We start from the raw sequence: 16,975 nt of genomic DNA on the forward strand, positions 1-16,975 counted from the left end.
AGGGCTTCAAGTCAAACGAACAAACAAACATGTGAAAGCGATTTGAAAGCATAAGGAGCAATCTACTCTGCTCTTCATAGCTCTCATGAATGTGACACAACGATCAACCTGTACAGTGCAAATAGCCAAAACCTGGATATTTTAGGCAATATTAAAATCCTGACTGGGACGTGTCCCGTATGAACGGCGCATATTGTCACCCTTAGTCAGGGACACACTCACAGCTCCACAAACAAACTACACCACAACAGAACCATCTGTTGCAACAAAGCCAAACCACAGCCAATAGCTGATCAAATTACCATGCACTCTTTCTTTCTGCAGAGCTTCACATTGAGTGCGTCTGAAGCATCCATGTCAACTAGTCCAATGGTGAGCGTGAGCATCAGGATTGACGTCACGACCAGGAATTGATAAAAACCCCAACCGGAGCAACCGGTGTTAGCTTCGACAGTGCCGAAGCAAGTCGATCACAGGAACGATGGAAGTATGGCAGGGAGACGCATCGTCTCGTTCCGTCTCGGGGAACCGAGGTTACAGACGTAACCGATGCGTCGATAACGCTTTGGGAACGAGAATACCCAAACCGCCATATTACAAGTGCCTGAGTGTCAGCCAGAAAAACCAACGCCTCAAGAATTAAAAACCTGAGACCCGGGAGTAGCGTCCAGGTCTAGGTTATAAAACCTGACGAATGTGAGTGGCGAGGACCAGCCTGCCGCATCACAAACATCCTGAAGAGAGGCCCCAGATAATAAGGCTCTAGAGGCCGCCATATTCCTAGTAGAATGAGCTCTGACCCCCAAAGGGCACGGTAGGTCAGAAGACTCAGAGGCAAGAAGGATAGCCCCAACTATCCACTAACTAAATGTCTGTTTAGTGGCAGGAAGACCTATCTTAGGTGACCCGAAACAAACAAACAGCTGATCGGATTTCCGAAAAGAAGAAGTCCGATGAACATAAGTGTCCAATGCTCACACCGGGCACAAGAGGTTAGACTTTTCCTGGTCCGATGATGCAAACGGGGGAGGACAGAAAGCATGCAGAACAATAGGTCTCGGAACAACGGTCGGTACCTTAGGGACGTATCCCTGCTTAGGGTAGAGAAATGCTTTGACCATCCCAGGTGCAAATTCAAGGCAGGTGGGAGAAACCGAGAGAGCCTGAAGGTCTCCGACTCTTTTAAGGGACGAAATAGCAAGGAGAAAAGTAGTCTTAAACGAAAGAAACTTCTCAGAGACCGAATCTAGGGGTTCAGAAGGAGCCCTAGAAAGGCCATCTAAAACTATAGCCAGGTCCCAGGCCGGCACTCTAGTACGAGTTGCAGGTCTCAGCCTCAAGGTGCCACGAAGGAAACGAGAGATAAGAGGGTCTCGACCCAGAGATGTACCACCCACTGTGGCGTGGAAAGCCGAGATGGCCGCCACGTAAATTTTAAAGGTGGATGGACATAGACCAGAAGTGAAGCGGTCTTGTAAAAACTCAAGAACTGAGCCAACAGAGCAGCGGATGGGGTCACACTGATGTTGGTAACACCAAGAAGAAAAAACATTCCATTTGAGTCTATAAAGTTTCCTCGTAGCTGGAGCTCTGGAGCTAAGAATGGTCTCCACAACCTCAGTTGAGAGACCACTCTCTATGAGTTGCGCCCCCACAGAGGCCACACCCAAAGCTTCCAAATCTCTGGCCGGGGGTGAAATATAGTGCCCCCGGCCTGAGATAGAAGGTCTTTCCTGATTGGGATCTCCAAGGGAGGACCGTCGAGGAGATGAATCAGGTCCGCAAACCAGATTCGACTCGGCCAGTGTGGAGCTACGAGAAGTAGACTTACTCCATCCTGGCGGACTCTCTCCAGAACTCCATGGAGCAGAGCAACAGGGGGAAAGGCGTACAGACGTAGCCTCGGCCACGTCTGTACCATAGTGTCCAACCCCAGGGGGGCTGGATGAGTAAGGGAGAACCATAGTGGACAGTGCGTCGTGTACTAAGACTCAAATAGATCCACTTCTGCTTGGCCATAAGATTCCCATATGAGCTCCACCACCTCGGGGTGAAGCCTCCATTCCCCTGGCCTCAGCACCTGCCTCGACAGGGTGTCTGCTCCAAATATTCTGAGTCCCTGGTATATACATTGCCCTCAGAGAGCGTAATTTCCCCAGGGACCACAGGAGGATCTGGTGCGCTAATTTGCAGAGTGGGCACGAGCGCAGACCCCCCTGACGGTTGATGTAAGAGACCACCGATGCATTGTCTGTGCGGACCAGCACATGATGGTCCCTCAGGTCTGGCAGGAAGTGCCTCAAAGCTTTGAAGACAGCCATCATCTCCAGGCAGTTGATGTGCCAAGAGTGATGATGGCTCTCCCACAGACCCTGAGCTGAGCGGCCTTCCATTACCGCTCCCCAGCCGGTAAGGGAAGCATCTGTCGAGATGGTAACCCGATGACAAAGAGCTCCCAATACCGGACCCTGGGACAGGAACCAGTGTTTTCTCCATATGACCAAGGCGCGGAGACACCGCCGCGTGATCTTGATCGTACGAAGTGGGTTTTCCCTTGGGGAGAACCCTCTGGTCCTGAGCCACCACTATAAAGGTCTCATGCCTAGCAGGCCAAAGGGGATCACATTGGACACTGCTGCCATGAGACCCAACAATCTCGAACTGTTTTACAGTGCGTGACTAGCCTAGCTTAAGCTCTGATGTGGCTGTGAGGATGTTGGCTACACGAGCGGGCGAAAGAAGAAGTACGCATCTTTTAGGTCTATTGTGACGAACCAGTCCTCGGATCTGATTTGAGTCACAATCTGTTTGAGTGTCAGCGTTTTGAATTTTAATTTCTGAAGTGTACGATTCAACAGACGAAGATCTAAAATGGGACGCAGCCCTCCATCCTTTTTTGGAACAATGAAATAACGGCTGTAAAAACCCGATGCCCTGTCGGGAGGATACACCTGCTCTATAGAATTTTTCGCTAAAAGAGATTTCACTTCTTGCTCCATGACCAGAGCCTGCTCGGGATGCACTACTGTAAGCAACACCCCGTTGTAGTGTGGGGGACGAGAACCGAACTGGATTCTGTAACCCTTCTCTACTATCTGCAGGACCCATTGAGATATATTTGGCAGACCTTTCCATTCTGTCAGACATTCTACTAAGGGAACCAGCCTCTCGAGGCTGGCCTCTGGTGTAATTTGAACAGCTAGTTCGGGGACCTGAAGCCGAAGCGCAGGAACCACCCGAGCTAACTGCTCTTGAACCCCCCACAGAGGGAGCGAGCCCGATGCAGCGTCTGGGAGACACAGCGCCAGAGACCCGCTGGAGACCGTTGCGCCCCGAGGCACCAAGGGTGGCCGGGTTGGCAGGACAGCCCCGTGAGAGCACCGAGACCGGACGGGCACCGTATACTGAGGTGTACACCGCACCGTCTCGATTGGGTTCACAGGTCTGACCCATTTGGTGTCAGGAACTTTTCTTCTGAGCCGAAGCTTTCTTAGCGAGAAGAACGGTCCTCAGATCCGGCTTCTGCTTAGATTGCTTTGGCTGTGAGTGCTGGCTCGGTCCCACCTTTTCGGTCCCTGTGATTTTTGAGGAGGAGCGCAAGATGCAACACTCTCTTTTTGAAAAACACGATATGAGGAGCATGATGGCTGGGGCTGCCTTGCACGCCCAGCAGCATCAGGATTAGATCGGTGAGGGAGAAAACTTTTAAAAGCTTCAGATTGCTTTTTATTTTCTTGAAATCTTTCAACCACTTCATTCACAGCATCACCAAACAGACCTTCATGAGAAATGGGAGTGTCTAAAAGAAAAGATCTATCTTTACCTTTAATATCTGAAAGATTAAGCCAAAGGTGTCTTTCTGTAGAAACCAAAGCAGCCATAGGTCTACCAATAGCACGTGCTGTTTCTTTAGTCGCCCTGAGAGATAAATCCGTAGCCCGAGGAAGTTCGCGAATTTCGTCACGGCTGACTCCCTCACTGTTATCTAACTCCCCCAGCAGCTCAGCCTGATGCAAAGCGATTGAGTGAAGGCAAGCTCCAGCCTGACCTGCTGCTGTGTAAGCTTTACCCACTAAATTAGATGTGATCTTTAAAGGCTTCGTGGGCAAAGTCGGGTTCTTAATAGATGATGCTGAACCAGGGGAAAGATAGCTCGCGAGCGTCTGTTCCGCCCAGGGCATCGCTTCATAGCCATTTTCTTTCAGCCCTCTAATATCAGAATAAATGCGCACTTGAGGGCTGAAAAGACGTGATGAATATGGCTTATTCCACGATCTAGACAGCTCACTGTGAAGATCAGGGAAAAAAGGGAGACCCCGTGATGTAGGCGATGTTTTAGAAGACAGAAAACGCTCATCTAATTTGCTTTTAGGATGAGCGCTCAGTTTATCAGATGGTCAAGATATATGTAACTTATCTACAGCTCATGTTAATACATCAACCAACTCCTCATATGCTGGGGAAAGAGATGGTGAATCCTCTTCCCCCCTGATTGTGTCCCCTTCACTGCCCATTACATCTAACTCCTTGGAGCTAGAGCAACGAAGCAATGGGCTCTCCCCCCGGGTGGAAGAAGCCGCGGGGCGGGCTTCCGACACCGGAGTTTGAGCTATGGATCTCCCAGGTAAGGGAGGAGAAAGGGCCCTCGGACCCGTCTCCAACCCCGCTGAGAGATCCATTTGCGAACCCCAGGAATGCATTGTCCATTCTGCCACAGCAGAAGTGGGTCCTGCACCCTGAGGAGCGCGAGGCTCGCCGCTCTTCTCATCAAAGAGTGACAAGCGGGAGCGGAGCATGCGAAGTGAAAGCTTCTCACAATGCGGGCAATCAGTCTCCTCGAAGGCTGATAACGCATGCTCCACTCCCAAACAAACTACACAAAGCTTGTGTGTATCCCCACCCGGTAAATAACGCGGGCAGGGAGAAGCACACGGTTTGAATAGTTGCTTAGCCATTGTATATAAACTTTGCACAAGACAACAGTAAATATGACAGACAGGTTTGACACAGATCGCTTGCTGAGGCACAGAAAGCTAACACCGGTTGCTCCTGTTGGGGTTTTTATCAATTCCTGGTCGTGACGTCACTCCTGACGCTCACTCTCGCCATTGGACTAGTTGACGTGGATGCTTCAGACGCACTCACGCAGAATGCGTTCCCAAAGCGTTATCGACGCTATAGATCTGCACCTTCACTATCTGTTTTTAAATCTATGTTGAAAACATACCTTTTTGATTTAGAGCATTTTCTACTGTATTGTTTTATTGTATTATTATGTTTTGTCTTATTAAAATGTTTATATTGTTGTTGTTCATCACATTGGTCAACCAGTGGTTGTTTAATAGTGCTTTATAAATAAAATTGACATTGACATTGACATATGTGTCCACCTGAGGTTTAATAAATAGCAAATCTATTCAATTTGATTTAATTAAATATATGCAATATTGTTGATCAAAACGCCTGCACTGTACTCAGTCAACTCAGCAGAGTCAATTAATGTAAGATTTATCCCATGATAATGTAGAATTTCCAGAAAAAATATTTTGGTTAATTTTGGTTAGTGTCCACTTGCAGATTATTAAATAGCAATTATTTTGAATTAGATTTTTTTTTTAATGTGTGCAATATTGTTATAGAAAGCACACCTACTGTTCTCAGCACACTCAGAAGTGGTGCATGTCACACGTGTGGGTTTTTGTTAATTTGTTAGTCTTTTAAATAGTTTTTGAAGTAGTTTTGAAGATAAATTAATTGTAGTCTGGAAACATCCCATGTTTGAAAAATGTGGACTTTTATACCGATATGCCTACTTTGCTCCATGATATGGAGAATACAATTGGTTGGCGGCGGGCCTTTCGCTGTTGAACGGAAGGGACGCGCACTTGCACCTGGGTGTCGCGTAATGAAGCCACTACGGAGCGGATCGTGGAGCCGTTCATGGTTGGTGTGGATGAAATGTCGTCTGTTGGTCACGAGGGTAACATACCTGGGCTGTGTCTGTGGGTATCAAGTGCTGAGACAACTGAAGAACGAACCAGAGATTTGGCTGTGTCGCTGAGAGGCTTTGAATTTTGCTCTTTATGGCCCGTTTGGATTGGTGATCCACCACAAAGGTTGTTTTGCCTTTTGGTCAGAGAAAATGGAAAACTGACCCATTATGCTATATCTATTTGCAGCGGCAACAGTCCGAGCTGCAGCGTGGTGGCGTAGAGAATGGTTTGTGCTTTTACTACTGCTTTCAGGTAACATTCATCCAAACCCAGGCCCAGAGTTGGCTCAGCTTCAAACACCAGAGGAACTAAAATCAAGTAATGGTATACTCTTTTTCCATCTTAATGTTTGGTAAATAAGTTGGACGCAGTTCGAATCTGGGCAGATTCGACCGATGCTGATATCATAATTCTCACAGAGACTTGGCTGAAAAAATCAATTACAGATGATATCGTGCATATTTATTGTTACAATGTTTTTAGAGCAGATCGTAGCAAAAAAGGAGGAGGGATTGCAATTTATACTGAAGTAAATATGAATTGTATTTGTACTGAGTCAGTCAGTATTTTAAAATGTTTTGAACTTTTAGCTATTAAAATGTTTTTACCTAATGGGTCTGACATGATGGTGGTCGGTTGTTACCGCCCACCTTCAGATTCAAGTGAAGCAATTTCATTGCTTACAAATATGCAGAGATGTATAAAGTACTAGAGACCCATACTTGAGTAAAAGTACAAGTGCTCTATCAAAAAAGTGACTTGAGTAGAAGTTGAAGTGCTCTTTAAGCACCACACTTAAGTAGAAGTACTAAAGTATTCAACATTTTTTGTACTTAAGTATTGCAAGTAGTCTATTTTAAAATTTACTACTCAAGTACTGAAAGTAAAAGTAAAAGTATAGTGTTATGTAGTTATTAAAGAAAGTAGTTAAAAGTTTGAACATATTGTTTTTACTATTTCAAATGATTAACCTAAAAGACAATCACAATTCCTTTGACTGTAACTTTTTGTAAAAAAAAAAAAAAACAGATTAAAGGGTTATTTCGCCCAATTTGCTAAATTATGTCATTAATAACTTACCCTCATGTTGTTTCAAACATGTAAGTTAAGACGTTTATCTTCAGAACACAGTTTAAGATATTTTAGATTCAGTCCGAGAGCTCTCAGTCCCTCCATTGAAGCTGTGTGTACGGTATACTGTCCATGTCCAGAAAGGTAAGAAAAACATCATCAAAGTAGTCCATGTGACATCAGAGGGTCAGTTAAATATAAAAAATAGCAAAAACTACGACTTTATTCAGCATTGTCTTCTCTTCCGTGTCTGTTGTTAGACAGTTCAAAACAAAGCAGTTTGTGATATCCGTTTCGTGAACGAATCATTAGATGTAACTGGATCTTTTTGAAACAGTTCACCAAATCGAACTGAATCGTTTTAAACGGTTCGCGTCTCCAATACACATTAATCCACAAATGACTTAAGCTGTTAACTTTTTTAATGTGGCTGACACTCCCTCTGAGTTAAAACAAGCCAATATCCGGAGTAATTCATTTACTCAAACAGTATACTGACTGAACTGATGTGAAGAGAGAACTGAAGATGAACACCGAGCCGAGCCAGATAATGAACAAAAGACTGACTCGTTCACGAGTCAAGAACCGTTTACGAATTTGTGTCCGATTCGAGAACCGAGGAGCTGATGATACTGCGCATGTGTGATTCAGCGTGAAGCAGACCGACACACAGAGCGCTGGACCGAACTGATTCTTTTGGTGATTGATTCTGAACTGATTATGTGCTAATGTTATGAGCGCGGGCAAACCGAAGGCTTGCAATCATCGCCAATGACGTCATTACATCGAGCGCAAAAGAACCGGTGAACTTTTTTCTTCAACCGGTTTATTGAATCTGTCAGAAAGAACTACTGGGGATCCGAACACCGATGCAACCGGTTCTTGACTCGTGAACGAGTCATTATCTGTCTCGGCTCGGTGTTCATCTCTCTCTTCACAACAGTTCAGTCAGCACGCGCAGTCTTCTTAATCGCTTGATCCGCTCAATGATGTGCCAGCTTCATCAAACCTTCATCGAAAATATGTACTGAAGTAAAAGTGGAAGTAGGGGAAAAAAATAATACTCTAGTAAAGTACAGATACCGCCTTTTAGTACTTAAGTACAGTAGTGAAGTAGTTCTACTTAGTTACTATACATCTCTGCAAATATGTTGCACAGTTGGTCTAACTTTGATTTAGTTTTAATGGGAGATTTAAACTGGGACTGGTTGTCTCAGTCATCGGATTCATTTAAGGACATATGTAACTCCTTGTGTTTGGAACAACCATATGTTCACCAACTCGGCTAAGTGGAAAGAGTATGAGCAAATCATCTATGATTGATATTATTTTAACTAATATACCTCATGTTTTTTCTGCGATAGGAGTTTTTTGTAATGACCTTAGTGATCATTGTGCAATATTTTGTGTGAGAAATTTTTAAGTTGCCTAAGAGTTCACCCAGATTTATATTTAAACGACAGTTCAAACATTTTAATGAACAAGCTTTTTTGCATGATGTGTATAATAGTGACTTACAGTTGGTTTCATCTATACCTGATGTGGTTGATGCTTGGGATTATTTTAAATCTACCTTTCTTAAAATTTGTGATAAACATGCTCCTTTACGTAGATATCGGGTGAGTGGAAAAAATTATCCTTGGTTCAGTGAATCGGTGTCTAATCTTATTAAACAAAGAAATTTAGCCTGGTCCAAAGCAAAGAAAACAAATAGTGATGAGGACTGGTCCAATTACAGATTTCTACGGAAAAAAGTGCACAAAATTGATAAAAAGCTCTAAAAGTCAATATTATCTTAATCTAATTAAAAATTACATGAACGATCCTTCTAAATTTTGGAAATTAACAAAAGCTCTTGTAGGGACAAATAAATCTACTGACTTTCCAAAAGTTTTAAAAGTGGACCGGAGATTGATTACAAACAAGGCTGATATTTTTTATAATCATTTTGTTTCAGCTAATTTTATAACAGGTATCAAAAATTTGTTGATCACTGATGAACAGGATATTGATGAGACAACAAATTATAATGAATCAAATTTATTTTCTTTTACCCCTTGAAAGATTATTTGTTTTTAATTAACTTTGGTTGAATGTATTTGGAATCAACTGTGGGCAACTGTACTCTGTTCACAATAGTGTGAAACAAATGGCCCATATAATCAGCCTCTTAGGTCAACATCAGGTCAATGAATGGGCTCTCCATGGGAGATCCTTTCAAGTCATCAAAAGGTTTCACTATCATTGTCTCACTATCATTTGTTAGCACATTTGTTAACAGGTATAAAGGTCTGTTCTCACAGACAGTACTTTAGGTTAAGACAGTTTGAAGGATGACATGCTAACATCACTGCTGAAGAACTGCTACACTGCTACCTTTAATAAATTCTTCTCCCCACAAGAACTTTGGTCAAGCTTACTTATTTTATGTATTAGAGAAATCTAGTACATTGGCGAGCCACCCAAACTACTGCTCAGTCAAATACAGCAAAATCTAACAATTTGGCAAGCCAGCCAGGAGAGACTGACAAGAAGAGAACTCATCAATTGCAAAAGAAGTGAACAAAAGAGTTTTGGAGATTCTACAGTTTTTGTGTTGAGGATCAACAGACCGTGTCTGTGGACATAAGTTATTTGAATCAACTTGATCCAGTCTCAAAATTTTAATTTGGTGAGTGAAACAGCTCTCTAAAATAACTTAAATAACACTTTTTCATAAGTAAGCAGATCATTTGATGTATGTAGTGTAATCATAATAACCAGTGTAGGACTGTTTAAGAAATGTTTGGCTTAGGCCTTTCTCTTGAGTCTGTAGGAACCTTTTAAATTATTTAGTTAATTCTCCTGAGACTGTAGGAGCTATAGAAAAAGTGTTTATAGCTTAGTCCAGTCCTCATGAGTCTATAAGAATCATTCAAGAAAGAGGTTTAGTCCATTCTCATGAGACTGTAGGAGCCATAGATGTGTAATTATAGGCTTAATCCTGTTCTCTGGAGTCTGTAGGAATTGTTTAAGAAACAATTTAGTCCGTTCATCGAGAGACTGTAGGAGCAGAGGCTTGGTCCTTTCTCTTTATGTCTGTAGGAATTGTTTAAGAAACAATTTAGTCCGTTCATAAAGAGATTGTAGAAGCATAGGCTTGGTCCGTTCTCTTTTTGTTTGTAGGAATTGTGTAAAAAAAAAACAATTTAGTCCATTTCTCCAGAGACTGTAGGAGTCATAGAGTGGGACTGATGTTGCTGCAAGAATTGGGAAATTCTTGACTGGGTGCTAATTCAGTAGCCACTAATGTAGATTGAAATTAATGTTCAAACCGAGTTAGAAGATGATGGCATAAAACCATGAAACTATAAGTTTGTTTGCCTTCCATAAAAATACAGCAAATAATATAATGTAAATTGTCTAAGGGACAAATTAGAAAAAGTAATTCAGCATTTTGAGCAAGAACTCAATTCAGACATTAAACAAGGAAAATTAGCCTGAATGTAAATGTTTTGTTTTAAATGGAAGATTGAAAACTAATCTGAGCTTTTAAACTAATGATTTGTCTGTGTAACTGAAAATGTTCAGTCTAACAGACTGCTGTGAATTTAAATCTGAATAAGTACCTTTAACAGTTCTAACACCTTTTGTTCTGTTTTCACACCTCTGAGGGCACTTTTCCTGTATTCGCCATGGCTGAGTCTGCACAAAACAATGGCAATTGTCATGCATTGAGGCCAACATCAAAAAGACATGGGACAGAACCTCCAAATGTTACCATTGATCAGATGTTGGAGAATCTGAATGCATATCTTGACAAAAGGCTGGGACTGAGGAAGTGCAATGATGACATCTGCCAGAAGTACAGCATCAAGTACTCAGACAGTGGACTATGGGCTTTGCCGGACATTAAAAGGGCTTATGGAAAGATGCAGGGCTTAAGGACGAACACCAACAGAGATGGCTTGTCTGTAATTTTGCTCAAACAAGTTCAACAGCATCTACAGAGATGTGAAACTGACAAATTACAACATAAGAACAAAGCAGAGAAAGCAAAGGTTCGAGCACTGGTTGAACAATTACAGACTGTAAAGAAGGACAAAGAAAGACTGTTACATCAGAATGACAAGTTGTTAACTTTGCTCTCCAAACGACTGGAATCAAAAGCTTCAAGCAGCTCTGATAACAGTGATGCAGATATCAACACACATACTGAAATTACAAAGGACAAACTGAAGGTTAGATTTGCTCCTGAAATTATTAAGAACAGAAGAACTGAAGTTGAAACTGAAAATGAAGAGGATTATGAGGAAGATGGTGAACGACGAACTCACACAGTAAAAAAGGTAATAAAGAAATATGTTCCATACAGAACATACCAGCCAGCTACTCCAGAGCAAGTTGACAAATGGTCAAAAGAATTGCCAGATGTGTACAAGCAACCACGGAAAGTATGGCAATTTCTTCAACGCTTGCAGAAAATCTACAATTTACATCCACTGGACAGTGTGATGATTGCTAATGTGAACTTTTTTACCCATTTTAGATTATGGTGATATTATTTATATGCATGCTTCTATATATTTATTAAAAAGTTTAGATTGCATCTATCATGCTGCGTTGTGTTTTATAACAAATGCTTGCTCACGTACACATCATTGTTTGTTATATAATCGTGTAGGCTGGACCTCCTTACATCAAAGAAGGAAATCACATATATTAGTATTTACAGTAAAGGCATTGTTGGGTATGTTACCAAATTACATTACTAGGCTTTTATGCCTGTATAAAAAGAAATATAGCACTAGATCATCGATTGGCCTTAAATTAGAAGTACCTAGGATCAGTGTTGGGAACGTTACTTTAAAAAAGTAATTAGTTATAGTTACTCACTACTTGTTCCACAAAGTAACTGAGTTAGAAACTGAATTACTTAAAAGTAACTCGTTACCAGGGAAAGTAACTGTGGCGAGTAGGGCGGGGCCGAGAGGCGTGGGAACGAGGAGTGAGGCCAGGTGTAGTGATTGGAGATGAGCTACACCTGCGTCCCACCGCCAGTATCGAGTCCCACGTAGGAGATGGAAGGATATAAAACTGGAGTGACGACCGTGAAGGACGAGAGAGGACCAGGCCTGGGACATTAGTTTATGTGTTTGCTTTTTATTTGTGCGCGTCAGTTGTTTTGTTTATTTTTGAATTATTAAAGTATTTTGATTGTGCGCCGGTTCCCGCCTCCTTCTTCCCAATGAATAGGAAGTTTGTATCGTTACAGTAACTCTTTGCGTTACTGTAAAAATGGCGCAGCCGCGTGTGCCGGCATGTACACACATACACAGTTATTATTCTATTATAATCATATAGTCTGTATGTAAAAAGAATGTGCCTGCCTAGCAGAAATATACAGACCCTCAGATGAGAAACATTAGAAAAACATACAAACGGGCCTTTTTCTTTACCATAACAAGTCTACTGGGCCCCTTCTCTCTAGGGAGGAAACGAATTGTAAGAATAAGGAAAACTATATGAAATATATGGAACACGCTTTACCCTGTATATAAGGAAATGCCGCCTAACATTCAGGAGATATTCCTTGCAAGGAACTCTCTTATTCCCTTCTGGAAATAAAGTATTTTCTTCTGGAAACAAAACCCCATACTGAGTGTGATTCTTCAGATCAGCAACAGACAACACTACACGATTCACAATCACGCTGTGTTAGGGGTGGGCGATATCTCGATATTTAAAATATATCGAGATATTTTTTAAACACGATATGGATTTTGACATATCGTATATATCGATATGTTGTTTATATTTAATTCTAATTCCGCCACTTTGCTTCTTTGCCTTCTCTGTGCTGTGCTCGCCCCCGCCTCCTTGCTTTTGTCCCCACTCCCTTCGCGTGTACAGAACTAGTCTAAAAAACAAAGTCTAAAAACAAAAGGACAACTGGCTCCATTATATGGAGATACTTCGGTTTTAAGGCGTAGGACGAACAGAAGGCAGATGTCTAAGGTAGGGCCCAATGATTTCCGCGATGCAGAAAACGCGGACGGAATCCAGTCATAAAAACGGTATTTACAGTTTAACGCGGAATGTCACGGAATTGGTTACATTTTGAATGAATTATCAAAAGTAGGTCATGCACTTAAATCAAATCGCGATATAGACTAATATCTGCAAATATTAACCCAGAAAAGTCTATTTAAATATGAATCCTGCATGTTCTGCGTGTCTGTGTTAACGAATGGCGCAGAAGCGCGTCTTCATTCATTAAACACACGGAAGCGCGTGATGCTCGCGCTGATTTCAGCGTCTTTCCTCTCACTGATAAAGATGTGAACACATGAGGAACATCTCTAGAACTGCACCGAGAGTCACTTCATGAGCATCTGACCCTTTGATTTGAGTAAAACTAGCTCATATCACATCATAGACTGTAGTATCACATACACAGAACTGTAAAGGTAAACCCGTCAAAATAAAAGTATTTGACAGAAATCTATTACTATTGTACAGTAGAATGTAGATAGCCCACTACTACTATTATTAAAATGAAATGAACATATTTTTTAAGGAATAATCACACAACATTTCTTCCATGTTTTATTTTTAATAGTAAATCCCCTTTGTTTACCAACAAATAAAGTTTGCTTAATTTTAAATAATTAAAAGATAAATTAAATAAATGTTTTATGCCTTCATTTGACAACCAGAAAAATGTAAATACACAGAATTTCTGAAGGGAAAAAATTTCACATAAGGCTATTTTAAGATTTTTTTAACTAATTAAGTTGTTTTTATGCATTTAAATAATTACACATGCTAAAACACAGAATTAGGTAACAATAAGGTGGATATGGTGAAGAAAAAAATAAAACGTTTCATAGGGCCCTAAACATGTAATATTTGGCATATGTGTTTTTGCAGTAGTTTTAGGGGGGTTATTTTTCCTGTAAAGATATCGAGATATATATCGTATATCGAGATATAGCAAAATATATCGAGATATATTTTTTGCTCCATATCGCCCAGCCCTACGCTGTGTGCAATGATTTCTGACTGAAAACTACATCGGTGATGACCTGCAGCCAATGACAGACCAAGATACAGGGGATAGGGAAGTTCAGGGAGGAGTTATAGACCAGAATATAATTATTTTGATAGAGATATGAATAAATATATAATAAAGGAACAAGCACAAAAAAATTTTCACCATCCACAACATCAGCATAAGACCACCCAATCCCGCTCTCAGTTCTTTGCAACCACAGAATAATAGTCCTCTGCAAGTTGGACGAATCCCTAAAGTGTTTATTATGAATAATTTCTCTTTCATCACACAACTGGACCAAGGACTGCTTTCAAACACACTGCACTGGGCAGGGCCTTGAAAGGGCTTTCTTCTGTATAGGCTATATTCAGCAACCACCAGAGAAATATTAGTTGATTATTTCAGAACTATTAATGTACCTTGCATTTGCAACCACATTAGGAGATGCATTTACATTGTAGTGAAGCGCAGACCATATCGGTTTGAGTAGCCAAAATACACATCAGTCATTTTTTTTTTTTTTTGGACAAGGGATAAAGTTGAAATATGATATATATATATATTATCCCAGGCCATCTATCGTTTTGCTTGCTATTAGGGCCCAAGCCACTATGTCCAGAGAGCCCTATTGTTTTTCTAAGGATTTAGAAAAAAAATTACTACCTTTAATATATAAAAAAATATATTTTCTTTGCTGTTATCATTACTGAATTGTAAATCATTCATTCATTTTAAATTAGATAGGTATTAAAACCCTGAAATAACACCTTGAACAATAAAGCCAGAGATGAAGAGTGTGTGTATTTATCACCTTCTAGCACTGTCAGAAATTAACTTTCCCATTATGGGGAAATGTTTGCCACATTAATGGCTTAATTTTCAGGGGCCTTTTATCAACCTTTATAAAGGCAATTTTTCTAACCTTTTTAAATATCTGTAATCTTTTATGTTAAGTTCTTGTCACAGTGTCTGGTCTGTGTACCCCTGGGTGTCCACTAGAGGTCTCACTTCCCCTTATCGTCACTGTTCATTGTATTCAGCTGTTCCCACTTACATCGTTTGCACCTGTCTATAAATACCTGGTTTGTTTCTGTCTTTGTTACGGAATCCTTGTTTAATGTTAAAGTTATTTCATGTCCCTCATTCTTGCCTTGCCTTGCCTTGCCTAGTGTTCGTGTCTTGTTTATGTTATGTTTTGGATCTTCTGGTTTTGACCCTGCCTGGCTTGTTTACCCGTTTGGATAACCCTTAAATAAAGATTCTTACCTGCACTTGGTTCTCTCTCCTCGTTCCTGTATCACCGTACGTGACAGAAGGACTCCGTCAACACGAGAACCAGTGGTATGTCTGCCCATGTCTCATCCCCAGCCACAGAGCGGGAGAGAGGCGGTTTTGAGGGAACTCGCCTGGTGATTTTCCGGGGGACCAGGGGAGGTCGCCGAGGAGGGAGTGGTCCAGAGGAGATTCAGCATCGCTCTCAACCATGGCCTCCCTTTGACCCGGGGCTCCTGTGGAATGGGTCAGAGCCACCGTCTCACCATGGCGGACGGAGAGGTGAGAAGAAGCGCACGCCCGCCATGGTGGCTCCACTGCCCATGATGGCCGATCAGCGCCAAGAGGCAGGATGGACGCCAGCACAGCGCCACAACCCAAGATGGCCGCCAACCCAGCGCCACAGCGCCACTGAGGTGGTGCCCGAGGTCGTTCCCGATGCGGTGCCCGATGCTGTTCCAGAGGCCGAGGCGGTGCCCGATGCTGTTCCGGAGGCCGAGGTGGTGCCCGATGCCGAGGCGGTGCCCGAGGTCGAGTCAGGTTCCGGTGGACTCTCCGGAGTCGAGTCAGGTAGCGGCGGACTGTCCGGAGTCGAGTCAGGTTCCGGCGGACCGTCCGGAGTCGAGTCAGGTGCCGGCGGACCCTCCAGAGTCGAGTCAGGTGCCGGCGGACCCTCCAGAGCCAGGGCCAGTCACCGATGACCCTCCAGAGCCAAGTCAAGTCACTGGGTGGTCTGCTGCTCCATCCTGGGGGACTCCGGCCTCAACCACGGGGGCGTGTTGGTCATCCGCTCCGCCCTGGGGGACTCCGACGTTGACCAGGAGGACGTGGTCGTCATCCGCTCCGCCCTGGGGGACTCTGGCGGCGACCACGAGGACGTGGTGGTCATCCGCTCCACCCTGGGGGACTCTGGCGGCGACCACGAGGACGTGGTGGTCATCCGTTCCACCCTGGGGGACTCTGGCGGCGACCACGAGGACGTGGTGGTCTTCTGCTCCGCCCTGGGGGGCTTCCGCCCTGACCACACAGTTGTGGTGGTCTTCTGCTCCGCCCTGGAGGGCTCTGCCTTTAACCACAAGGTTGTGGTGGTCTTCTGCTCCGCCCTGGTGGGCGCCACATGATGTTCCTTATGGACTTCTGTTTTGTGTACTTGGGTTCTGTTATGTTTCTGTCTGTTCCCCTCAGTTAGTCTGGCCCTCCATCCCTCCCCTGAACCTCCTCCGGTCTTCCTCCCTCCTGGTTTTTTGGTTTGTTTTTGTGTGTCTGAGGAGCATCTGGTAGCTGCTCCTTAGAGGGGGGGTAATGTCACAGTGTCTGGTCTGTGTATCCCTGGGTGTCCACTAGAGGTCTCACTTCGCCTTATCGTCACTGTTCATTGTATTCAGCTGTTCCCACTTACATCGTTTGCACCTGTCTATAAATACCTGGTTTGTTTCTGTCTTTGTTACGGAGTCCTTGTTTAATGTTAAAGTTATTTCATGTCCGTCATTCTTGCCTTGCCTTGCCTTGCCTAGTGTTCGTGTCTTGTTTATGTTATGTTTTGGATCTTCTGGTTTTGACCCTGCCTGGCTTGTTTACCCGTTTGGATAACCCTTAAATAAAG

General features: G+C 42.9%; 1 protein-coding gene across 1 annotated transcript; it reads left to right on the forward strand.

Moving 5' to 3' along the window:
* Positions 1–9,336: 9,336 nt before the first annotated feature.
* On the forward strand, positions 9,337–11,602 carry LOC113070668 (uncharacterized). Its single transcript, XM_026244059.1, has one exon. It carries the CDS (start codon positions 10,739–10,741, stop codon positions 11,600–11,602), a length of 864 nt encoding a protein of 287 aa, XP_026099844.1. The 5' UTR covers positions 9,337–10,738.
* Positions 11,603–16,975: the final 5,373 nt, after the last annotated feature.

The sequence above is a fragment of the Carassius auratus genome, unplaced genomic scaffold (genome assembly GCF_003368295.1).
Source record: "Carassius auratus strain Wakin unplaced genomic scaffold, ASM336829v1 scaf_tig00005214, whole genome shotgun sequence".
NCBI lineage: Eukaryota > Metazoa > Chordata > Actinopteri > Cypriniformes > Cyprinidae > Carassius > Carassius auratus.

Coding starts and splice junctions, on each gene's coding strand:
- LOC113070668 (XM_026244059.1), top strand. CDS start 10,739: ATGGCTGAGTCTGCACAAAACAATGGCAATTGTCATGCATTGAGGCCA.